General features: G+C 48.3%; 1 protein-coding gene across 1 annotated transcript; it reads right to left on the bottom strand.

Moving 5' to 3' along the window:
* On the bottom strand, positions 1-25,151 carry SCD5 (stearoyl-CoA desaturase 5). The gene is made up of 5 exons (XM_082282175.1): positions 24,907-25,151; positions 9,270-9,400; positions 4,814-5,019; positions 2,252-2,484; positions 1-1,718 (listed from the first exon to the last, which is right to left on the bottom strand). The coding sequence occupies exons 1-5, from the start codon at positions 25,073-25,075 to the stop codon at positions 1,528-1,530; spliced, it is 930 nt and encodes a 309-aa protein (XP_082138301.1). The 5' UTR covers positions 25,076-25,151; the 3' UTR covers positions 1-1,527.
* Positions 25,152-26,347: the final 1,196 nt, after the last annotated feature.

Genomic DNA, 26,347 nt, shown 5'->3' with positions numbered 1-26,347 from the left:
AACCCATAACTGTTTATTGTAAATCACTCAAGAGTTTACACATCATTAATGGCAAAATAACACTTTTTAAACACCTGCTGGATGAAAGACAGAATAAAGACAACTCTTTTATATTATATGGCATCATTTGAAAAACAAGAAACAGAACAAAAAAGAAACCATTTTATTTTTTTCCCCACTTTTGCATCTTTCCTGAAAATATCTGGGCCTGAGTCTCAGTTATCTTGAGATCCCTGCCTTGCCCAGCGTGTGGGGCTGTGTGGCTGGGAAACAGGCGCTCCCTCTCCGAGGAGCAAGGCAGTGACCTTCTTTATAAATGAAAATCATGCCCTCTATCTTCAAAAGTGCTCCAGTGCTGACAGTACAAAGCCTCTCTCCTGCACTGGCTAACATCTAACACAAAGGGCTATATGTCCCATTAAATCCACATGCCTTTTTTTTAGCATTTTTTCTTTTTTTTTCTTTTTTTTTCCCTTTTTTTTTTTTTTTGGTTAAGCAAGGCAACTGTTAAAATTCAGAAGCTACATAACTGTCTTTATATTTTGCTCAGAAACCAATGGATGTTGCATGCAGCTGAAATACTAGTACAGGCTCTGACTTAGATAAAGGTCAGTTTTCTAAGACCCACTAGTCAAAGGCAGAAAAAGAAATTAAGAGGCCTCTTGTGCAAAAGGAGCTAAAATATGCATGCATCGATGGCCATGACTAATTAGAGTATGACTTAGGTCTCCAAACATTGAAACCGAAGCTTTATTTGGCTTAAGACATGGTGGAGCTCTATACATTTACAATTACAATGTGTATGTGACAACAAAGGAACCATCTCAATATAGCATCAGTTGGTATTTTGGACTGTATAGAGACTAATCTTCAACACAAAAGCCTGCTCAGCAATAAATGGTTTTCATATTTAGCAAAGACAGCGGTGCACTGGGCTGGCTAACAGGGCTAACAAAAAGAAGAAAGCAGGTTTCCAAACTAATATCTAACTAAATTGAGGGTGTTTTTTCCCCTTGGACATACTGTATTTCATCAGTGGTGTTACTGTCCTTTCCATGAGGATGCAGCTGACACAGCACACTGGGCCCTGCCCTATCCCCCCCGAAAGATGCGCCTCAAAAGCTTATTGGATTAGCAGTAGGAACAAAAATCTCCCCTAACTGCACTTGGAAAGGACAGTTAGTTCCTTCAACCTGCCAACGTTTACCATGAACAAGCAAATTACAACAAATCTCAGACATGAACTACAGTGACTAAAATCAATCTCTCTCCTGTTTAACTGCAATATTAAATAATATATAACATTTTTACACTTAATAGTCTTAAGTTTGGACATCAGACAGCTAATAAGGAAAGAAAAAAAAGAAGCTGTGGCTGAATCAATTCCTGGGGAACTGATTCAGCCCAACTGATCTGAAACAAAAAAGTAATTTTACCCAGAGGTAAATCCACCACAGGCACGGGGTTGCGCGCACACACCCAGCCAGCCACGCGGACAGCAGCGCTGGCACAGCGCAGCGTCACTCCTCAGGCACTGCCATCTCCAGTCCTTTCCTTGCGAGCCTGGATCATCTCCTTCGGGGCCTGCTTGCGGTCAGTGACCAACCCCAGCCAAAACATGAAGTCAATGAACCAGGTGGTGGGGTTGAACTTCAGGCCCAGCTCGCTGGCTGAGTAGTCAAACGGGAAGGTGTGGTGGTAGTTGTGGAAACCCTCACCTGAAAAACAGAGAGAGAGTTTAAAGACCACATGGCTGGCACTTTTGTCAACACAGGAACACACTCAGGTGGGACACTCCAATACCCAAGTCTTGCATCTAGTGGAGGTTATGCTCCACCCCAGAGCTCTGGGGCAGACCCAAACCAGACTCCATTTCACTGCTCTGGGCTTTCCTCCCCAGCAGGAAGGGGCATGTGCCATGCCTTATGCTCAGGGAAGAAAACCAGAAGTGCTTCAAGAGGGGAGACATGCAACTGGGTGAGAAGTGGGGTCACTCGTTTCTGCTGAGCAGAGCTTGCTGCTGGGTGGGTGCTAACACCTCCCTTCCCAGAGACTACATGGCATTATTTCAACATGGGCACCATCAATACAACAAGGGCGTCTTCCTCTAGAATGTGCAAGCTCCAGCCTCCTCCAAACCTTGGCTCCAAGCGGCATCCACCTGCAGGCACCCAGAGTCCCAACCAGGGTGAAACAGGATGGGACATCACTCTGAGCTTGCAGAGTGCAAACCCAGGGCTGCAGCACTCACCGATGGCTCCCAGGGTGACCAGGGTGTTCTGCCTGGGGTTGATGTTCTTGTCGTAGGGGCGGTTGCCGTACATGTGGGCGGCGCTGTTGACCAGCCAGGTGACGTTCAGGGAGATGGTGTACCGCAGGATGGAGGCCAGGAAGTAGGCGTTCCACAGGCTCTCGCCCCACAGGTACCACGGCACGAAGGTGGGGATCACAAAGCACATCAGCACAACTGAGCTCTTGTAATACCTGCGGGTGTTACAAGGTAAGGAGGGAAAAAAGGAATGCAAAGGAAGACCCATCTTGTTGGTGCCCCTATGACAGGTTTAAAATAGACCCCTGCTTTTTCTGAGTTTTGTGGAAGGGATGAGGAAAAACAGAGTTTGGATTTATTAGACAGTTATTAAAACTCTGCATTTGCTGAAAGTTTTTTGGATAGGAAGAACTGTCTTTTTTTTTTTTGACAAAACCAAACAATTTTCAATTAAAACCCACAGAGGATTGAAAAAATATTAATATTAGAAGTATTTTTGAAAGGAAAGAAGTTTTCATGAACACAGTTCTCATCTGTAACACATGAACTAGTTTTGATCATCTTCTGTATGCAATAAATCAACCTCTTGCCTTGCAAGTTCTTTGCTTGATATATTTTGTTGTTGTTTTGGGTTATCCCTCACATGTTGGGCTCCAGAAGAAGATCTGCAGCTCTCCAGCAACACCAGCCATGGTGAAAAGAGAGCATTCCTCAACTCTTTCATAGAACTCTATCCTCACTCACCTGAGCTAAGGCCCTCCAAGGAAACAAGTTCCCTTTCTTTGCTCCACCAAAGATAACAAATAATTTCCAACTCATATGACTAACTTCTGGTAAGGTTTGCAAACCTCATCAATTCAAGGCCAGGGTTTAAGTAGAGCTGGAGGAGAAAAATACTTTCCAGTCCAGAAAACTCCTTCAAAGTTAAAAGCCTCTACTACTCTGGGGAAATAGAATAAAATATGAAAATAGCTTATCAGGCACCAATTAAAACCATTCTGCAAGATGCAAGAAGCCCAGACTGAAGTCTTTGATGAAGACATGAAATCTCCCATCTGAACAAGCATCTGAGTACATTGTCCCCCTTTGACTGAAACATCCACCCTGGAGTGAGTGAAACCTCCTTACCTGGAGTGCAGGGGAATCAATGCCTCGACACATGCTTGGGGAACAGCGCTGCTTTCACCACATGAAAACTTTGTCATGGAGACACTTCACCTGTGAGCTCCTCTCTCACATCCCTTGCAGGATTATTGCTCCGTTATTCACAGAGGGTAGGTTTTGCTGTCAGTCGTGCCTGGAGCAGTACTGTGATTTCAGCTGAAGTGATGTGGTTTTAAACTGAGTGGTGCCTCAGCCACAACTCAGCAGCACCACTAAATTCAGCAAAGCTAACAATTTGGCCTTAAAACAAAACGTGACAAGAAGGATTTATTATGGTTCTTACTGATCTGACCTGCTAGTTTTTCCACACTGTCAAAAAAAACCCCAACACTGCAACCTTGTAGAAAGGAGAAACCCAAATTCTGATTTCCAGATAAGGGACTAAGCCCTAAATCCATATCCAGAGCAGAGACATTTGCTAAGACAACTTTCCTGCAGAAAACATACTTCATCACTTTGCAGCATGACCAAAGCATTACAGCCTGCTTCTTGTGGGATGCTGTTGTCTTGGAAAAGGTAATAAGCAAGAGGAGCTGCAGCGAACTCCAAGGAAGCTGCTGCGAACAGGTACTGCCAACTGAGGAACCAGTAAAAGCAACCAAACATGGAGGGAAGTATTCCTCACTCCTGGAAGATTTCCATTACAACGGTAATTTTTTGCATTAGAGAAATCTGGGCACTAGCAGGAAAAACCCCTGATTTTTAGACTCAACTGACTGCTCCCCTCACTCAGAAAATACACAAAAATGGCCTTAAGCAATTTTCCAAAGTGCCTGGATGAAATGCTTGCAAGCAGGAAAGTCTTCTTGTGCCTAAAACACAGGTACTCACATAGAGCACAAAGAATGTTGCTCAATTCTAAGCTCTTACAGAGTGTGTAGCAAACTGAACTAGGACTGTGCTAATTCCCAAGGGAGATAATTAATTCTGTATAGAATGGCAGTCTTGGGAGAGGTGGCACTTGGCCTGCACTGGCCCAGGGGTGCCAAAGATGACCTTGCAGAGTGAAATGTGCACTTCTGTGTTAAGGCAATTAGTGACTGCAGTGTTTGCTCCTGTGATCAAAGAAGAAGGCCAAGATCCGAGCAACTTCTGCCACAGCTGTTTTCATAACCAGCCCTGGCTTTTTGGGAAAGCAGAGGGACAAGGACAGGGCTCACTGCTTGTGCCACAGAGCCTGCGAGGACAGTCAGCAAGTGTCAGCCACACGGGAATAGTGGGGGCCAGAGGAAAGGCATCCCAGCACCTGCAGTCACGCTGGCAGGGATATCTTGGGGAAGAAAAGGCAAAGATGAAAATAAGGAATGAGCCACAACCAGACCACCAGGTGGAAGGATCTCTGCACCCCCACCTCACATCAGGACCTAGTGCTGCACTTACTTTCTTTGGAACCTGACAACAGGGTCATCCAGCAGGTCAGTGAAATCCAGTTTCCTGCCCTTCTCGATGACGTCCCGGTGCTTGCGCACGAAGAGCCAGCCGATGTGGGAGAAGAAGAAGCCCCGGCGGGCGTTGTGCGGGTCCGCGTCCGTCTCCGAGTACTTGTGGTGCACACGGTGGTCTCGGCTCCACTCGTAGATGTCATTCTGCACAAAAAATACGGTGGGGTGAGAGGAGAGGGGCCAGGCACTGCAACCTCCAGTCCCCCCCCACAGTAACAGCAATGAGCCCCTCTCTGACACTCCTCAAAAAGGCTGTTGACTAAAACCCCCAGCTCTGCAGCCAGCCAGCCCATCACACTGCTCCCATCAGTCCCCACATGGAATGGGACCTGTTCTGGGAACTGGTGACACAGACTGGACAAGTCTCAGGACTGGAAAGGGCTGTTAGAGCCTCTTGGCAGCTACCATCATCAGTCTGCCCTGGCCCTGTGTCCTCCCTGGGTATTTGCTGTGTGAGTTACCATTGTCAGCCTGCCCTGGGTGTCTGAGGATGTGCTGCAGGGACTGGGTACATCCATGTTTACATTGTTATTTTAAGACTGTGCTATGGGGAATCTTGTATATTTATTTTCAGGGGACTACTGTGCAAAGGCTCTCAGCTCCTCTTTCTCAGCTGGTTGCAGCTGGTGCCCTCCAGGCACAAACACAGCACTGAAAATGGGACAGAGCTTGTGGATCACTACAACTACTGTAGTGAACAACATGACACTGAAATGCCTTATGGCTGTAAATGGAGTCATGTGGATTGCAGGGAGAAAGGGATGGAACCCAATTTCACACTTGGATCCATGAAGAGAGACTTTCTGAGTTCACTCAGCCAAAGGGATTTCAGCCTCCCAGTTTGCTCTACAGGATGCCCTGGACTAAACTGGAGGCTTCTGCAGTGGTGCTGAGCTGTTATTGCAGGGCATTGTAAGCACATTCAGCACTTGCAAGCCTCAGGCCACACACTCATCTGTGAATCGAGTTGCTCAACACCAGCACCAAAACATGGAAATGTCAGTTAATGCCCAGATCCACAGGAGCTTGAACTTTAATCAGAGAGTTCTTAGCAGAGGGTGCTATTTCCATCTCTGCACAGTCAGTGAGGTACCCAAGCAAAAATACCCAAGGAAGGAAAGGCTTGGGTTACTTTTAGGAACAGCACCCACAACCACCAACCACAGCAGCTTTGCTCCCGGCAGAACTTGAGCAAACCATTTGCAGTGTCTCTGAGGTAAGAGCAGGACACCACCCGTCTGGGCATTGAACATACCACAGGACAAAGCAAGCACAGGATAATGAAACTGTGTACACCAGCATTTCGTGAGGCAAAAGCCCCGTGCTGAAAGCATTGCAGAAGTCATTGCTCTTTCTTTTGGCTATCAACGTTTGAGAGAAAGCACTGAGGTGACTCTGGGAACAACTGCAAAGAGCAGCTAGAGAACCCGGCTCAAATGGCCCCACATCCAACTTCAGATTTGCAAAAATGCTCTCTCCCTGCAAGAGCACACCAGGGACAAGTGAGGAACAAAAGCCCTGGAAAGATCTCAGCTCCACTGCGTTCAGTTGTGCTCAGCCCTTTACTGTTGTCATGTAGTGAACACAATGATGCTGGGAGTGGGCTGGGAATGAGGGGGACATTTTCCTGCAGCACTGACTCATCTAAGACACTGAGAGGAGGCAGCAAAGATCAGCCCCTTGCCAGTGCTCCAGTGTGTTGCACCTTAACTATCCCACTGCATGAGAAAACAAAGTAAACTGCAAAAAAGCAAAGGAAGTCACCCAAGTCCTCAGTGAGAACAAGGGCAGACCTCTACCTTCCTACAGAGAAATCAAAAGGAATGAAAACCTCTACAGTGCTTCAAGTGGCTTCGGTGGGAATATCCATATGACTGGAAAATGTCAACATTAAGTAATTTAAAAATAAACCAGGGTTATGCAAAAAGCACACTTAGAAAAGTGTGCTTTTTCCTAACCAGATATAATTTTCCAAGTGAGACTATTGATCAGTTTGTCACAAGAACACTTGATAAGTCGTTTGTGGGACAGCAGATAACCAGGAAAAGCAACGATCCTGTGAGAAATTAACTTGGCTTTTCATGCCACAGCAAATGCCTGCAGAGCTGGCAAAAAAACCATGATTCCCCAGATGAAAGGGTTAGGAAGCCATGAAACAACTGAATTGCATCTAATTAAAAACCACAAAGGCTAAGAGGAAACAAAGGCCGGAGGCCAGAGCTGTTGACAATAAATACACCAAGAACTGGAGCACAGCATGTGTAAATATGCTCTGCGTGTATTAATAGCAACCATTTTTCAGGAACACATCACTTTTGATCAAGTTTCGGGTAAACACAGGGGTGAAATCCCTTCCAACGCAGAGAGCAACAGCATCATGCTGTGACAGTGATGCAGCCATGAGGCTTCATTAGCAGGTCCCTCAATAAACCTGCAGACTGAAACATGCCAATAGCCTGGGCTGTGTGACAGTCTCCATGTGCTGACACAGCTTGCCACACCACCACTCCTGCTGTGTACAAAAGCACCCAGCACAAACACAGATTGTGCCACAGAGATGAAACCAGCATGGCCCAGATGAGGTGCTGAACTTAAAATACTAGGAGATCAATAAGCCAGGTATTACCTATGTCTGAAACAGACAAGTGACAGCAAGAAGCACAGTCTTTCAAAATTGTGAGAGCTTCATTCTAGATGGAGGAAAGAAACACAGCTCAGCATGCTCTGATCATAAAAAATCCACGAGGCAACACAGCAAAAGTGGCTGCATCTGATGGTATTCCAGAGGAGGTACAGCATGTCACAGCCCAGGCAGCATCAAGTTAAAACTCTACAGCAGAGTTTCCTTCCTCTGCCCTTCGAATTCTGAATACTTCCTCCTTATTTAGCATCCAGGTATGCTGTACATGTCTCCAATCCTACCTCTTCCTCCCACAGCCAACATGAAGGAGATGGACCTGAAAACTCATCACTCACTCTCTGTGGTGGTGGAAACAGCCTTTACGGGCAATGGATGTCGTGGTAATTAGGAGCAGGCTTCAGACTACTTCAAACTTAAGAGTGGGCAATTTGGCCTTTCATCTTATTTCTGATATGAAGGGCACAAAGGTGGCTTGAAGCTACTTTGAAGTACTTCCCTGCCTCTGAACCACACCGTGTCCTCAGACAAAAGCAGTGAGGAGGCCAATGCAGCTAAGAGCAAAACCCATAGCAACAGGGGAGCAGAATGCAATGAAATCCTTGTGTGCAGGCTCACTGCAAACAGCTCTACACATTCATTTAAATTACTTGTGAAAGACAAGATCAGGGAGACAGTACCAGGGGCTTCTCAGAACTCAAAACAGTTGTTTAACACACTGAGCAAAGGGCTTGTAAAGCTCTGCAAGGAACCAAGCAGCAGATGGGAACCAGTTCTGAATAAAGAAAGGCTTTAGTCAAAATGGACACATTTCCATTTTCAAGCAAAAGCATTGTGCTCTTTGTAATGTGTAGAGGAGCTAACTAATTAATTCTTTCCACCTCAAAAAAGAAAAAATCAAAGATGATAAATGAGCAGTATAGAAGTAGATAAAAGGACTCTCTTCATTCTCTGTCAAGGTTCATGAGCAGAAAGTCAACCAACCAGAGTGAAAGGAAAAAGATGAAAACTCAGGGCACAACACATACGTGGTACTCGGTGCCACAAGGGGTTATGGCAGCCAAGCTCAGTAAGTTTAATTTTAGTACAGGTTCCTATCCCTATCCTTACCAGCCAGAGGAGGAACCAAATTCACACTGAGAAGATGCTGGTTCAGGGCTAACTCCTACAACCAGCTGGGTGTTACACAAGTGTTTCTGTGGTCTAAGACTGCCTACCAGTAAGTACACAGCTAGTAACACACTTCTTCACGAATGTATTTGAATCTGGCTGGTGAAAAACGCTGCATAAAACAGAGATAAATTAAGATTGTGAAAGGATGCCTGCTCTCCTTTCTGGGCACAAAGTCTCCAACTGCCTGGATGAACAGACACTTGGTTACACAGACACATTTGCATCAGGTTGGCCCTTATGAAAGTCTCCATGTTGTCCTGTGAGGCATGGGGCCTGACCTGTGCCACAGATCAGCTGCTGGAGTGGTGAGGGGTGCTGAGCCTCTGACCTGGTCACATTCAGCTTGGTCCTTAAGTAATTATTGCTCCCGGTCTATCTAGTGCTTATTGTTACGTGGGTGGTGAGAGGGGCTCTGCATCCCCTGAGCCAGCAGAATGTGTTACAGCAAATAAATGTCTTTCTGTCTTTCTGCCGGGATTTTTTTTTTCTTTCTTTCTTCTGCTGTCTCTAAGCTGAGGGGATCCCTGCACAGCAGAGAGAGCTGCCTGGAGGTCAAGAATCTGAACAAGCAACACCAGCCCACCTGGAAAGCCATGGAGTTAGCTGCAGCCAGGAAGATCCTCAAAGGCAGCTTGGCTTTGTAGGAACGGTGGCTCCACAGGCGATGCGCACCAGCTGTCACGCCCAGAGCCGTCAGCAGGAAACAGAAATACGCTGAAAGACACAAAAACAAAACATGGGGTGTGCCACGGGGCCAAATGACCTTATTTGTGCTCTCTTTGGTGTGAACATGGTCCTTGCCCTGGCTGCTGACACCTGCAGGGTCACTCAGGGGACGGGGCTGGGCAGACAGGAGGTGAGGTTCTCAGCCCACCTCTGCCTCACAGACCCTCTGCCTAGAGGACAGGCTCATTTTGCAAGTGTAAAATTAAAACAAGAGCCAATTCAAACATTAAGGACTATTGCAGGACAACTTCAAATCAATTTACACCATCTGCAGCAATGTGTTGCTTAGCCAGGGCTCCCTGCCACCCTACACACACAGACATGTTTTGGTTACAACAGCCTATTTCAAATACCTAAACAGAGTCACCAGAACAAATAGGGAAAACGCGATCCCCAAAAAGGGGGTTTCTATTTGTGTCTGCACAAGAGTCTGTCCAGCAGGGAACCCTGTTAGACAGGCAGTGGCTAGACAGGAATTCACAGTCTGCTTTTCCCAGTATGTAACGCAAAACATTTGTCTCTGCAAGAAGAAAACAAATGTATATGTAGGTGTGTGTCTACTGTGTCCCTCTATCAACTCCCAGCTCACAGTGCTTGAAATTGCAGCATCTGAGAGGAAATATAACAGAAAGATATTTGGGAAAATAACAGCAACCATATTTCATGTTGATTGTCACCCCTGCGGACTGAAGAAGCAAATGGACTTATTCCACTCCGCTGGTGGATCCATCAAAAACAGATTTACCTGAACTGCTTCCCATTATGTCCATGGCCAAAATCCCTGTCATCTCCTGTACAGCAAACCAAAGCCTTTCTCAAAAGATGCAGCAGACAGCTGGAGTCAGAATGGTCCCAGTAAAGATGATGCCTCCCTAAAACCTGCTTTGGTTGCCATCAGTGAAGAGACAATTCTGATTTTCAGCAGGCTGCGTGCTCATGGTACTCCTAGAAAAGTCTCATTTGTGCAGTTACACCCAGTGTACTGAAGTCTATCATGAAATTAAAATTTCTACTCGCCTGAAGGGAGGTACAGAAATGAACTAAAATCAGGCATTCTCTCTACACATTATCTACAGATTTTGCTGAATTTACAGATTACTCTCAGATCAGTAAAAATGCTGACACCACAACTCCTTACGCTCCAGTCTCCACTGTAGTCTTGCAGTTCTTGCATATGCCTTGTTAGAGCAAGGGTTTGGACTTCTATGAAATTAGGGAAAACCTATCTTGCCATTTTCTCTGTGTGATGTTGAGCTGTGCAGAAACATCACCAAATAAAGCCTTCCAAATCACTCAAATTACTGTAATTGTGGGAACAGATCTGTGACTACCCAGCTAACATAAAAATATTAAGGTTAGAGTCCTGAATCATTACAAGAACATATTTTCTGTGGGCTTTATGACTGGTTAACCTCCTGCTAGTCACGGGCTGAAATCTCCCATCTTCAGCAGTTTCTTTGCCTCCTTAAAGCACAAGGGGGCTTTTCTCCCACTTCAAAGCAACAGATCATTTAATTGACCAAGTGCTTCTCAAGGGCACCCATCCATCTCAATCATGAATGATTGCTTAAAACGAGAATGAAAGATAAATGGGTAGAATGAGAGATATGCAACATTAGGGTTGATTTCACTTCCCTTCTCTGTCCACTGTAAGAAAGAGGCTGCATGGTAGGTAAGAGACCACATGGAACATCGGCACTGAACACAATCTGGGACAACCCTCTCTGGCCCTTTCCAGCCCCCCAGCGACTTGCCAGCCTCAGCCCACTCCTGCAGTGCTCAAGTGATCAAGGAAACAGCTGGGGCTTATACCCACGCAACATGCCTATTTTTTGGCTTTGCAGAGGAGGAATCACAAGGGCAGGAAATCTTCCTAATATAAATCCCGAGGGCTGAAACATCCTCAGAAACAAACAAACAAAAATTACTCAGGAGGTTCAGTGTCAGAGCAGAAACAAATCCTGTCAGACAAATGAATTGTTCGGTGATGGCAAGTTTTGTGATTCTTACAGCAATTAGGGTGCCCGAAAATAATACTCGACCATTAACTCCCAGTATGTAGGTAGCCAAAATGACAAATATCTGCCATGTAAGAAATAGGTCTCAAGCCCTCCTCTGCAGAATAAATTAGGATTTCAAACCAAAAATCAGACTACCAACCATTTGATTTTACATTAATCATGCACAGCTACAGTAACTGTATGAGAAGAAAGCCACTACTTGCCCACCTGTCTCATTTTTGGGGATGGGAGTGTGCCTAGGGGGTGAACATGTCAATGAAATAGACAAGGATGACAATATGAAGCAAAGCAGCCAGTTAACAGCAATTCCTCCTTATACTGAAAACACCCTCTTATACCAGTAGCTAAACAGGTCTCCTAAGTAAGAGAGTAAATAATATTTATTGCAGAAAAAGGGGGAAAAGAATAAAACCACAAGAAAAGTACCAAAAAACAACCTGGAATTAAAACAATTAATGTTGTAATTCTTCTTAATTTAGTGGGATAGCTAATGTACAAAGAGAAGAACAGCCACATGTGTCCTCTGCATGTTCTGCTAAGGTCTGACAGGAGCATTTCCAACCAGGAGCTCACTCAATAGAGCACAGCACAAGCAAAATGATTCAGAACCGGAGCAGTGGTAGAAACATTTAAAAGAGGGAACAAAGAGGAAGAGAGGGAAGAGAAAACAGCAGGTAAACCTGTGCAAAAGGACCAAAGAGAGACCCAGTGCACAGGGACAGGGAGAGGATGCAAGAAGAGACAAGACACGAGGTTAAAGTAATGTGGAAACAGGGAGCTGGCGGGTTGCTAGGCTTCCAGTACACTGTGCCTGTGCACAGATGCTATTTATGGGAACACACCAGAATCAATAGGCAGAAGATTTTTATTCAACATTCTTATTAATGACCTGAAACAAAGGCAAACAGCATACTAATTACAACAGTGGATGATGCTATATTTGGAGCAGCAGTGAGAGAGCTAAGAAAACATGCAAGGATCTATGCAGAAACAGGGAAAGTAAGGCTCAAAGCAAAGACAGAGCGAAGTAATGTAGTTTGGGGAGCAGTAATTAGAGACAGGGATCTGTAATGAGGATGAGAAGCTTGGGGAAGCAGGAGCCTGAAAGGAGGATCACCAACAGTTCATAAAACATTCCCAGTGGGCCATATGATAAGGCAGCAAGATATCAGCATGATTTTGAACAGCAGGCACAGAGGTATCATCTCACTGTCAGACAGAAGCAATGAAAACTATACCAGGCAAATCATTTAAAAATGGATGAGAAATCAACAGCATAAAACATTTGAGCCACCTTTTTTGGAACAATTCATTGTGCCCATGGGTGCATTTCCATAAAAGCTTCATTAAGCCCAAAGCCAAGCTCATCTGAAAATCCCAGTGTCCATGGAACTGGCCTCTTATGAAGATATGGGGAGATGTTGCCACAGTCTGTATCTGCTTCACAGGCATCAGAAAATCATACTCTGCTCTAAGTGGTTGCTTAAATTGGAGAAGATCTCACCCTCTGAAAATTTCAATTCTGTTTTATGCTGAATATCAGAATTATTTATATTATAAAATTATTCTGTTTCTAAAACGTGGGACCCCATTACAAAGATATGTATTTATTGTTTGTGGATCCAGCACATTACAGATTGATTTTGACTTTCACCTCATTATTAAAAAAAACAAATCAACCAAAACAAGATGCTCAACGAGCACTGGGTTCACTCTGCGTATCTGAACAGACAATGCTAGCTCTGGAAAGCGAGGAGATGACTGGACACCCTTGTTCAGCACAGATGATAAGGAGACACAGTGGGATAGCAACTATCCACACATTACCAATGTCAAACATAACCTAGTTAGATGGAGCAGATCACAATTATCTGAGAGGGACAACACATCAGACAGGAAAATAGGAACAGTGAAACAGAATCAACTGCACATTCACAATAACACTACTGTCAACACACAAACCATCTTTAAAATACAGAATGACGTCCCACAGTTGTTCCCATGGGGTGGCAGCACACGGAGCCCGGCACCAACTCACACCCAGTGGCTGCGATCCCTGTGCAGGGGTGGCACGGAGAGGAGGGACAGCAGAGCCAGGAGCAGGGAAGGGAATCAGCTCTCGCCAGTCCCACTGCTGGCATCTCTCTCCCATGTGGCTCCCAGTCCCTTCACTGGGACTTGAACACTGCATTCAACCACAGCAAAGTGACTGCTCTGAACCTGGCACAGGCCTGGACAGCCATCATCCTCACACTTTGGTCTCCGTGAGTTGTTCCAAACACAGACCCCACCACAGCTTTATTTTCCTAATACACTTTGGGACTGGGCAACTTCTGTGAACCTTTGAGCTTTTTTGCATGTTACAGCATGTAAGAAACTATTTTCTGCTCCTGAAGCAGGCTTGGTTTTAAGTCAAGTGATGACACATCTTACATCAGCCAGAATTGGGGTGTATCACATCAAGTGCCAGCAAGCAGGGCAGAAACTCCCACACCACCAGTGCCTCTCCAGTACCAACAACAGGGAAAAACATGTGGGGGAAAGTGCTCACCCCTTCAAACAAGACAGATGGCAGGTCTTGTGAAATCAGAGCAGTGGCTCACCTAGCCCCATAGTTTCTTCTAACAGGGGTAAGGGGACTTGCCATGCAAAGGAGACAAAAGAAGAATAAAGAACTAAAAAGGAAAAAAAAGACAACACAGCCCAGTTACTGCTGCACTAGCACTGCCTGCACACTTTCAGCAGTGTGGACTTCAAGATGTGGCCTTTTGCACAGAGAGTATGTGAAAAGTAATTACCAAGGCCAAGTAATTACTGGAGGCTGTCCCAGAGTTGTTAACACACTTGCTCTGACCAGGAAGGTGACAAGACCTTGGGTCAGGATAGCCACCAAGGGCCAGGGACTTGGTTTTATGTCTTGTTCTGAGGACATCAGCCCCATTTACTCCTGTGCTGGCTGCTGTCCCCTCCTGTCAATCCCCTGACACAAAGCCCTGCTCACAACCAACCCACAGAGTTATTTTGTACGTGCTCAGGGACCTGCTCCTTTGGTGGTGTCTTCAGCTTCCAGTTGCTATTTTGGAAAAACCTTAGCTCTTCTACTGTCACCTTTTTGGGGACAGCTTCAGAAGCACGCAGCACTCTGTTCTGGTGGAGGTCCCACTGCTGGGTCATGACATTCCCAACATTGTTTAGCCTACAAAGTCTGACACGTTCCCAGGCCCAGCCTGAAGTTACATTCAGCAAAGGCTTACACATTTTTACAAACACACACCATGTCTCCAGCAGTTCAAGGATCAGGAGCCAAGATCCCATGGATACAGGAGGGAGTAATTTCCTCAGACACGAATTCTAATCACATTAATGGCAAAGAAAGCATGTCTTTTGCATGGGGAATTAAAATTAACAAATGCAAGGGCTGTGCTTCACCTGTAGACATCTGTTACCTCTTCAGCAAGAGGGCAGCTGGAGATAGTTGACCTTAAAATGCTGTTCATGATTAAGATGTCTCATGACATGACACCATTTGGTGGAAATTCTCTCTCCACAGTAGCCAGCGAAGCCTCAAGGAAGCTGCCGAGAAATTTTCATCTTAGCACAGGCCATTTTCTTCTCCCCCACATATAAAAGGATACCACAACTTGACTCATTTATATAAAAAAACTATTTGAGGATTAAAAATAACACGGATGGACATGAAACTTTTGCCTACTTCCACACCAGCATCCTGTGCTTATTCAATCAGATAAAAATTCCTTGTTAAGGATTTTTACTAACCAAACGAGTCAAACCCCAAGTTTTCCATTAGGCTGCAAGAACTGCATGAGACATCCAAACAGCAAGTTGCTCAAGTGCAAACATGCATAGCTGACTGACTGCCATAAATATGTAACACTCCTGTAACTTCCAGTGCTGACTTCTTCCTTTCTAAAAATTAAATTACATCTGCATATCCTGTATCTGCCTTCTCCTCCTCACTTGGGGGGTTTTGCTGTTATTCAGTAGCAGATTGAGGATTAATATTACCAAACCAGGGAAAGCACTTTCAGTAGTGCTGAGTGGTGCCTAACTCCATTCCCTCTGAAATTCAGGGCAGCACTGCCACCCATTTCAGCAGCTGCACCATGCCTGGTCTCTTCTGAACTCCTAAGAGATCCTCCACTTCACTACACACACAGACAGAGGAAGAAGATTCTCTTCTAATTCAGGGCTCAGACCAGAAACACAGCTGATAATTTTGTGGTGCCTGGTATGCTTTTGTATGCTTTCATTAGATAATGTCGAGTTTGGGGATATATTTTCTTAAAATGCCATGTCTGCCCTCAGAATGGCAAGTTTTCCTACCCCAAATCAGACCAGCAGTCCTTCCTACCAGTTCAGTTTAAAATGCTGGCTGATGTCATGCACTGAACTGGTGGGAGGGCCAGGGTCAGCATGCAGCATTCTTGGATGTAGATTAGGTATCAAATCCCCAGTACCCATCTCTATTGCTAAACTCCAGGGAAACCTTGGAGATCTCTTCCTCCACAGCAAAGAGACACCAGGGAGCGGTAACACATCATTTAACCTGCAGCATCCTACTATAAAAGTCTTGTTTCCTGACCTGGAACTACATTTATTAAGGAGGAGGAAATTTTCACCATAGTCCCTAAATTGCTGCCAAGAAGCGATGTTGAATCAGCGCTCTGGCCCTGGGGTCTCTGGGAAGGAAACGCTGCTCTGCTAGCCAACCCTCTGCTCCCCGAGCCCTGCTAACTATCAAAGGCTGGCATCAAAAGCTCCTTGGGCTGGATTCAAACAAGCAAATGAGAAATAAAAAGCACTAGAGTGCAGCAGCACCAATTCCCTGGGCCGCCCACCATACAGGTCATGCCAGCTCTCACGGGGAGCTGCGCTTCCCTGTGGAGACCAGACATGTGAAATCTCAGGCTAGAAAGTTTCATCTAAAATTAGATCTACACATCCTCTGAGCTACTCGAAATTGAGCCAAGAGAGAAAGAGATAAGAGGAAGCACATCAAAGGCAAAGGGGAAGCAAAGTTTCAGAGCTGCAGAGATGATTTCTGGTGATATCCTGCTCCTACACCTCTGTACTGTGGTGGAGCTCCAGGAGAAGCCATCTATCACATCCCCTTGGCCCTGCCATCCCCAGCTCATGAAATCCAGGCTGCCTCTGCCTGGATGCACATGCCTGCGTATGCATTTTCAGGAATATTCCCCAGAGCCAGCACTTTTGGCTGAGTATACAAAAGACTTTATTCCGGTTGGAATAGCAGAAATGTTCATATTGACAACTGCAGCCAATGTGACATAAATAAAGCCAATAGAGCAATGGAAATCATGCCTGAAAGCAATTATTCCAGCCAATGCTAGAACTCCCCTAGGAAGGAAATACAGACTCCCTGAACTCACCAGCAACTGAAGATTGCCTTAAGATGTCGAACAGCTTACGTGTATTTTTAGATCAAAAGAGAAGGCTGGAAGATGCTTTGGTTTCTCTGAAATTTTTGATGCTTATGTGTAGCCTGTTTCAGCTCAGCTGGGCTCTGCATCATCACAAAACCATGGGCAGATTTCACTTCTCTCCCAGTGACCTCACTGCTGTCCTCAATCCACACACTGACTTGTGCTCTGGTGGGTTTTAACTGCTCTATAAATGCCAAGACAGAAATAATGCCAATTTTACCTCTTTTTTTTTCAAGGACAGAGTAGAGAAATAGCATGGTTAAGCCATTAGCACAGCACCCCTGAGCCTTGCATTCAGCAGGCAGCTCTGCCCCAAGGAAGACGGTTTAGTTATTCTTTAGTTATTGTTTAGCATCCCTGTCCAAAAAGGGACAAAGCCAAAGCTTGCCCTGTGCAGAACCAGGTACATGACAGGGGAATGTCCTGCCTGACCCAGTGCCCTCCCCATGACCACTGAAGCAGAGATCTGATGGATTTGACTTTTCAGGGCTTCAGGGTCCAAATGTATCACTGCACCTTGCCTAGATGCTTTGTGTTTGCTCCACTTGTATGCTTTCAGATGCTACACCTTTCCCTACCCCTTCCAAAACCAAACACAGCTCAGAGAAAAGCCTCTTGCAAAAAATGGCCTCTTCCAACTTTCACTCTTGGCAGTTGGAGCCTCAGAACTGGGCTGCAAGCACTAAACCTCATTAAAATTAGAAGGCACGAGCCCCTTGCACCCAGCAGGTCAGTTAGCCAGAGCTGTCAGGTTAGAGGATGGTGCCAGGGCAGACAAGGAGACCTTGTGTGTGGGCAGGCTGATGCTCCCCAGGGGCACTCACCAGATGATTGCTCCCCACGCTGCCCCAATGACTCCTCACTATGTCCCTCCAGCACAAACAGCCCTGCCCCAGCCCAGCTCTGCTCCCCCAGCAAGCTCTAGCACTCAGAACATCATCTGAAAAGCCACTGTCCAAAAACATGTTGAGAAAGATCCTCCAGAAACCCCCATCCGCTGCTGTTGAGGCCCCTGCACAAGAGGGATGGCAGGCACACAGGATTCCCAATGCCAGCATCACAAACAGCCTTCCCCTCTGTTTCACATCAGCTTTGCTTTACTTAGCACAGTTATTGTTAATGTTTCAGCTCTCCAGTAGGGCAGCACATTTAATTGTTAGCCTACATGGTAAAAATAAAATCTGATTACAAGAAATTGCTTGGCTTCAGTTATAACATCAGTGTTAGTTACAAGTGCAGCTGTGACTGCAGGGAGGGTAGGTGGAGTGGCAGAGATGAGGAATCACACTAAATTCAAGACAGTAAGCCCCTTGAGACTTCTCCTGCAGAGAAGTCCATCCTGACTCATTCACTGAAACTCCTCAGAGCTTGCATACTGTCATCCCCACCTGCACATGGAACCAAAGATAAAAAGCTAGAGCCAGAAATCCCTGATGATTCCCCAGAGCTGCCTGCACCAGCTCAGGGGCTGCTGGACCATGGCTCAAGAAGGCACTTTATGCTTTTGTGGCCTTTGGCTGGGCTTTTGTGTGTTTGCCACAGCCAGCTCTGGGGGTGCCAACAAACCTCCCCTTCACAGGGCTGCTGCACAGGGACGCCTCTCCCAAGCCCACGATGTCAGGGGGCAGCCCAGATGCCAACAATCCTGCCAAATTCAGACAGGGATTTCTACCTTTGCTGGATCCAGCTATCATCTCTGTCCTCATCACACAGATCAAAGGGAAAGAGTGCTTGAGGTTCTTGTGGCTTGCCTGGAGCACAGGTCAGAGCAGCCCAGCAGTGCTTTCTGCTGGGTGAACATCCCGATGTCCAAGCATGCACAGCTTCCCTGCTTGCTCATCCACTCCCACTGCAGGAACTCCTCAGGACTGCCTTGAACCCACTCCTGGGAGCAACAGGACCAAAGAACCATTGCATGCATCCAGGGCTCAGCACACACACGGAATTTTTTCCCCCTTCCTTTGCCATGCTCACAGTGACCATGCGATGTGCAGCACACAGGACGGAGGGAAACAACACAGGAGCACCACCAATGCACAGGGGATTAAATCAGGATAAGGAACAAAACCACATAGTTACAGCTGAACATTGTGACAGACAAGACCTTGTTTTATCTCCAGCAAGCTTGTTTTAACTCCAGCAACAGTTAAAACAAGAGGGGAGTGAACACTGGGGAAGGGAAAACATCTGACAGGCAGGAGTGTCCTCAACAGGAGATCATCTCAGAGCAGGATTCTGGAACAGACCCAGGAACACTCTCAATGACTGTATCCATCCATACCTGTTCCATCAACAGGATGCCCAGGGAAGTGGTGGAGTCTCCATCCCTGGGTGGGTTTAGAAGATGTGCACTTGTGGTGCTTAGGGACGTAGTTTATTGGTGGACTTGGCAGTGTGGGCTAATGGTTGGTTTTGATGATCTTAGAGGTCTTTTCCAACCCAAGTGACTCTGTGACTCTGTTCTATCTGTGCATTATGTGAGGGTGTGTTCCCAGTTTTACCATGGACACGGAGCTCAGACCATTCCCAGATGTGTTACAGCCACCTCCAGCTCTGGGGCTTGTCCCATTTTTAAGGAGAGAAACACTGTCTGAGAAAAGATTTTGTTCTTGTCAGAGATGATGGGAGTTCAGCTCTTGATGTCAGGAGGGAAGGAACAAGCCAAGAACTTGGCTATTAAGAGTGACAGCTGTATAACTATGCTTTCAAATGAGCCAGGGGAGGACAAGCCAGTCCAAAACTTCTCTGGAGACAAGCAGGGCTACTGCCCTGTGCACCTCAGAGATGGAATTACCATTCTGATGCTCCACCTCTTCTCCACTCATCATCTAGTGGACCAGCTACCGCCTTGAACTGCTGAAAGTATGGTGGAGCTGGGGGCTGATGAACAACAAGGCCAGCCTCCTGTATTCCACAGAAACCTCCCAGAGCTGCTCCCTGCTCACAGCTGGGACTGTTCTGGGAGCCAGCAGCCAGGAGATCATCCATGAGAGTAAGGCGAGGGATGGTCTTTCTGTTCATTAAGCCCTTCTCAGCGAGTACCCAGGATAAAAGCACTTGTTCCCTGTTTCCTGACCCAAAACCTTGCCTACAGCAATCACCTGAGCATAACCACTGTCCAGGACACAGAGGAGCATAACCCCTCTCCAGAGCAGCAGCAGGAGCAACAGAGAAGTTTCCATCAGATGTCTCCATTTCACTGGGTGTGAAACAGAGACAGTATTTCTTTCCACTCTCCTTCATCCACAGAGGTACCAAGGAGAACTTCCCTGGAGCTTGGATTTTTTTTATTTACAGCTGACTGCACCGAGTTTCCAACACTGCGTGTAGAAATGGTTTGGGACTAAAACCAGTTAACAACCAGAAAGCCAGCAGGTGGCACTCAAGAATATCCGAGGCTCTGGAACCATGCAGGACCAATAAAACTTGAATCTGCAGTGCACAACAGCAACCTGTGCCTTATTACACAGGCGTGCTACCTAGCAGGAAGCCTGGGAAACAGGCGATCACCCAAAGCACTAAGACCACAATTGCTTCAATCTCTCTTATTAAAGGGATCCAGGCATCCCAGGCAGGATCCAGGCATCCCAGGCAGGATCCAGACTCCTGCCTGGGAGCAGCTTGTACCTCAGCAGGAGCGCAGCTGTGCAGCACCGCTGCTCCGTCTGTGCTCCCAGCCAGCCAGCACTCGCGCACGGGGAAAGCTGTGGATAAGCATGGCACAGGGCCCACCACGGCTGAACATGAACAATCTGGCACTCTCAGGAGCACTAAAACATCTCCTAAATGCAGCTAAAACAACAGCAACAAGCCTCCCTTCCCATATGAGCACCATTAGGGCAAGGCCATCCTCCTTCCCAACTCCAAGCTCTGGCAGGGCACAGCGTGTGAACTGACATTCACTCATCCCTCAGGCAGCTCTGCCAAACACATCCAGGTGATTTGGGATTTCTGGGTGGCCATGCTTGTGCGAGTTTTTAAAGTTGTTTCAGCAGCCTGAAATAAAAGGTTTTAAAGCAGGTAAACAGCCTAATCTTTTTTGTGGCAGCTCTATTTCCTAAAATTAATTTGGCTACTTCAAGCGCTTCCTCACAAGCCTTCTGTGAAGACTAAAAAGCACCTTTTTCCAAACAAAATCTGAGAAAATCACATGATCCCCCAGATGGGAGTCTTTAGGAAGTTATCATGAGCCCACCAAAAGAAACTGTGAGCAGCTGTTAGCATCAGGTGCTGCAGTGAAACACGCTGGTACTTCTGCCTGTACAAGGATTTCAGAGGTTTTTTTAGTTTGTTTTCCTAAATCAAACAGATAAACCTCACTGGGACTGCCACAGCATGGGCCTGGCTGGAGCAAGGAGGTTCCTGGTTAAGAAGCATCATTTAATGGCACGTTACTATTGCAGGGGATGAGTCTTGCGGAGAGTTTCCTCCCAAGTAGCCTCTGGAAGGTGGTGCAGCATGTCCAGCCCAAAAGAGGACACCAGTGAGCCACAGCCACAGCTGGCCACAAGCACCCCTTTGCACAAGTTAAGTCCTGGGAAATCTGCGTGCTTGGCCCAGCCAGCCCCACTAGCAGCGAGCTGCTCCCACCCTGCTTCACTTCCTCGTGGGAGCCTGGAGAGAATGGTGACGCCTCCCCTCCAAACCTCCGTGGTGCTGAGCGCCAGGGGGAAGGCAGCAGGGTCTTCTCCACACACCCCTGCACCAAACCACAGGTCAGGCTGGCAAAGAGCAAGGCAAGAGAGCTCCCAGTGAGCCTGGGCTGCTGCAGCAGGGGACATTCCAAATCCGCTCGGCCGGTTCCATGGCTGCCCCACAGGCACAGCCTGGGGCTGCTCGATGCTTCGCACACACTGTCTGCTGCCTCTTGGGTCAAAGCAGCTCCCAGCTCATGGAAAATTTTGATATGAGTAATTTCATTGTTTTTGTTCAGCTTGGACTGAAGTCAAATTCCACAGAGACACTGGGATGGCCCTGAAAGCCTATGTTTTAACCAGCTTATCTGTACCTCCCTTGAAAGATAACGCAGTTCCCAGTTCTGCACCAACTCAAATCCCCAGTTCTGCACCACCCAGAGTGCTGTTTGGGATCCCTTGTGCAGCCCTAGCTCCACGTGGGGTGTGGGAAGCTGCAGCGCGGGCCTCAAGGTGCCGGTGCGGGAGGCAACGGGAACAGAGCAGCACAGATAATCCTGAGTAAACAACCAGCTGAGCCTTCCTTGGCAGCGTTTTCCCATTGTCTATTATGTACAGCTGGACAAATGTCAATAAATTACCAATGGAAATGAGCCCTGCCGAGCAGGCAGCTTGGCTTGAACAGCTGTTTTCTAGGTGGCACAGTGGCATTTAGGCTCCACTTTTCAATCGGTGCTGCATCAGCTGCCTCTGGGGGTGGGAAGGGAAGGAGGAAAGCAAGCCCTGCACAGAGGGAGGGTTTGTACCCGGCCTCCCCCAGGGGAGAACACAACGAGAGGTGGATGTCTTGGGGGAGGAGAAGGTAAAAAGCCAAGCAGGCAGTGGTGAGTCATGGGAAGCTGTCGGCTTCCTGCCAGACACCACGGAGGTCACAGCCAACCACTGGCATCCCACTCCCAGCACACTTGTTCCTGCAGCTTATCCGTGTACAAGCAGTGGTGGGGAACATGGAGCGGATCAATGCAAGGGCTTGCACAGGATCACTGGGAAGCTTCTCGAGTCCCAGGAAAGCTTGGGAAGAGAAAGGAAACCATGGAGGGATGCATGGAAGGCTGCAGCTCCTCCATCTGCACCCTTCAGCGTACACACATCCCTGCACTACCTGACACTACACTCATACCCGCCATCCAAGTTTGCCAGCATGCCAGCCCTGCTCCGAAGGCTGGCTGGCAGCCAGCACCCACAGAAAGGCAGTCTCACAGCTGATCTGCACAGGCAAGGAGACGTGGAGAACTGGGGAGGGCGAGGGACACATCTGATTGACACTTCTTCCTTCCAACACAACTTTACTGGCTGGCTCCTTGCACGCTGAAGCGAGGTGCGTTTGTCAACTTAGGCAACAGCCACCCTTTTTTATCTACCCTGAGTTGCTCAGAGGCACCTCAGAAACAGGTCACCAGCCTGACAGCAAGCTAATTTGTCTGGCATATTCTGCAGAAGAGTGTGTATTTTCATGTTGCTCACCACCTCTGAGGGGAGCAGACTTGGCAGCAGCCAGATGCGAGAGTGGCACGCAGTGTCCAGGACAGCTGGAGCCAGTGCCCTCACTCCCTACTGTGGAGCCCCTGTAAAAACCACCCACCAAACTCCTGTAAAAACTCTGTGGTCTGCTTTAGGGTGGCTGTTAAAAATAACGATGTCAAGAAATGAGAGGCTCTCACTTTCAGAAGGAAAGGCATTAAGCTGCAAAGTCGTTGAGAGCTGTTTATTATTTAGCATCTGTTTAATCTCAACTAGGAAAAAATACCTCAGAGGATGAAGGGCTGAATTGGTAATTCTGTCCTTTGCCTCCAGCCTCAGGGATTTTTGTAATTAAGGACAGTGAAATCAGAGATTATTTCAAATTGTCTTCTTGGAAAGGCAAAACAGAAAAAGAAAGCCCACCTGCCTGCACACTACAGGACCTAAAAGGGTTGAAAACAGACCACAGGCTGTGCATTCCGGCCATTCAGCTCCCACAGGCTCTCCTGGTCTCCCTGAGCCTCAAGCTGTGGCCAAGGTAAACTATGAAATCAACTTGAACACAACCAGGAATAGGGAGGCGAGAGGAGTAGTGCTTACAGAAGGAAACTGCAAAACACAACCACCCCACAAACCTCTTCTAGTCATGAGCAAGCCAGGTGAGGGATTGTGCAAACCAGGCTGCCAGTCAAACGCAGGTGCCCTCCAGGGACCCAGAAACCAAGGATGGTAATTGATGGAAAGATTTATTTCCCAACTGCAAGCAGCAATGGTGGTGGTTTCTAGGGGTTTAAGACAGACTGAATATCAAAAGCTGAACCACTGAAAAAGAGATTTCAGATTTCCTCAAACAGAAGGAATAAGCCTGACTTCTAAAGCATTTAGCTGGGGCTTCTGAAGAGTCACCTCAACACTAATGATGGCAGCCTAACAACCCAAATTCCACATCTGTGAGTTCCTGCAGCACAGACCCTTCTTTCGGCTGTATGAAAGAGTTCTGGGCTGTTATATTCTCCACTCACCCAAAAGCAGGTTATTTATCCAAGAAATTGCATCAGATGTAAGCAGCACACAAGTTTTTACCCTCTTGGCCACCAAGATTTATGTGACTCAATATATGATTCTGCCTGCTAAATAGTGATGCTGACATTCAGCATCCATTTGGTCTCACAAACCCTGACAAGCCTTGCTCAATACCGCAGTGCTTCTGTGTAGCTCCTCTCCCAGCATCATTCTTTTGTGGAGAAAAGAGGACCTTACTACAGGATGGAAGAAAAGACGCTGTATTTCATATTCTCTTTCCCAGACCGAATCCTTGGCTTTTCACGGCTAGCAGGACAGACACTGCAAGCCATCTCCCCTCAGAAAGCAGAGCCAGGCTTATCTTCTCTGTGCCAGCACCTTACAGCTCTTCCTCGACTTTTGCATCTTCCCTAATGAGATGTATCGCCTTCCCCAAGAAACAAACGACGAGCTGATTTTCTGCTCCAAACCGGGCCAGAAAACCGTGAGTGTTCAGAAAGTAACACAGGGAAACAGCAAAGGGACGGCCAGCGCGTCCTCCCTCAGACCTTTAAACCGAAACATCAGCGCTTGACTGGGTCTTTTAACTAAAAAACCTGATAAATGTAACCGGAGGGAGAGTGCCTCCTGTTTCTACAGCAACCGAGGGCCCGGCGCGGCGCTGCCAATGGCATCCCGGGAGCGGCCGGGGGGGGGCTCGGGAACAAAAGCGACCGCGCCGGTAAACAGGGGACGGACACGGGGAAACCGAGACGCGCCCGCTGCCCCGGGTGCCGCCGCGGGCCGCCCCTCGCCCCCCGCCCCACCTGTAGCGCATCCCCCGCACTCACCCCAGAGCAGGGTGAGGATGTGCGCCCGCGGCACCAGGCTGAGCGCGTAGACGGCGCCCAGGTGCAGCAGCCCCATGAGCACCACGTTGCGCCAGACGATGGCCTGCCCGCCGCCCGCCGTGCCCGCCGTGCCCGCCTCGCTGCCGGCCGCCCTCCGGGGCGCGGCCATCGCGCCGGCCGGGAGCGGGGGAGAGGCGGCGGCGGCCCCCGCGCAGCGCGGCCCCACAGCGGCTACGGGCGGCCGGGACGCGCCGCCGCCGCATCTGTTGCTGCCGCCGCCGCCTCCATGGAGCCGCCGCGCCGCCGGCTGCGCCCCGCACCGCGGCGGGGACGGGCGGGGGGCGGCCGCCGGGACCGCATAGCGACAGCCAATGGTGGCCCCGGGCCGCCCGCCCCGCCCCGGCCCCGGCTCCGGCAGCGGCTCCGGCAGCGGCTCCGGCTCCGCCCGCGGCCGCCTCCCGGCGCGCCCCCGCGGCAGCGCGGCCCCGCTCCCCTGCCCGCACCGCTGCTGCCCGCACCTCTCCCCCCCGCACCGCTCCCGCGGGCTCTCCGGCTCCCAGGAGACAAAGGTTCCAGTGGCGTTTAATTCTGGAAGCTCGTGCCATCAAAGTAAAAGATGCCACTGGCGCTAGGGTGGAGCAGGTGTTGGAGAGATGGTGGGCAAAGTTTGCCTGTGCCGGAGTGACAAGGTGGGCACTGGAAACAAACACACAGACAGGCAGCAAGCTGTCCGTCGGCAGCGCACACCGAAGGAAGAGCTGCCACACCTGCTCTTTACTCCGTCCCACCGCGGAGGGAGCGGCGCGGTTTTAGCGCTCAGGTGCGGCTCCGTGGCGCTGCCGTCCCGCTGTGTGCCCCCCGTGCTGCCGCCACCTCCCGCTGCCAGCCCTGCGGGAGAGGAAGGATCCCGGGGTAGCGGGGATGCCGGGGCGGGCGTTGTTAATGGCAGGTTCAGCGGCGGCAGAAGGGTGGCCCGGAGGAGTGGCAGGCGGAAAGCGACTCACTGTTACCAGCGAGGTGCTTCACCTGCCGCGGAGCGAGAACATCCTGCACAAGCAGCATACAGAGGGTTTAAGCCGTTAGGTAGGAACCAGACACTGATTCCAGATAAAATTCGTTTTGAATGCTCCTGGGAGGACTGGAGGGAAGGAGGGAACGGCCCGAGAGTTCCAGCAGCCCTCCGCCCTGGCAAGGACCAGATTTTCCATGATTTACAGCCTGCCATGTCCTTCCATTGCTGCGCCAGGGCCGCAGAAGGAGGTGATTTACTTGCACTGTGTTTTCCTGCCCTGACCTCCTCCGGGTGCCCAAGGTCAACTGTCAGGCTTATTTCAAGTGTACCTACTACTGATCTAATATGTGATGCTCATTTTCATGTTTGGACTCTGCAGTCTGATGTTGGTGGCAGGCAGGAGAGAACATTCCATCCTTTAATGATTCT

This window comes from Coloeus monedula, assembly GCF_965178545.1.
Source record: "Coloeus monedula genome assembly, chromosome: 5".
NCBI lineage: Eukaryota > Metazoa > Chordata > Aves > Passeriformes > Corvidae > Coloeus > Coloeus monedula.
This window is presented reverse-complemented; position numbering and strand designations above follow the sequence as displayed.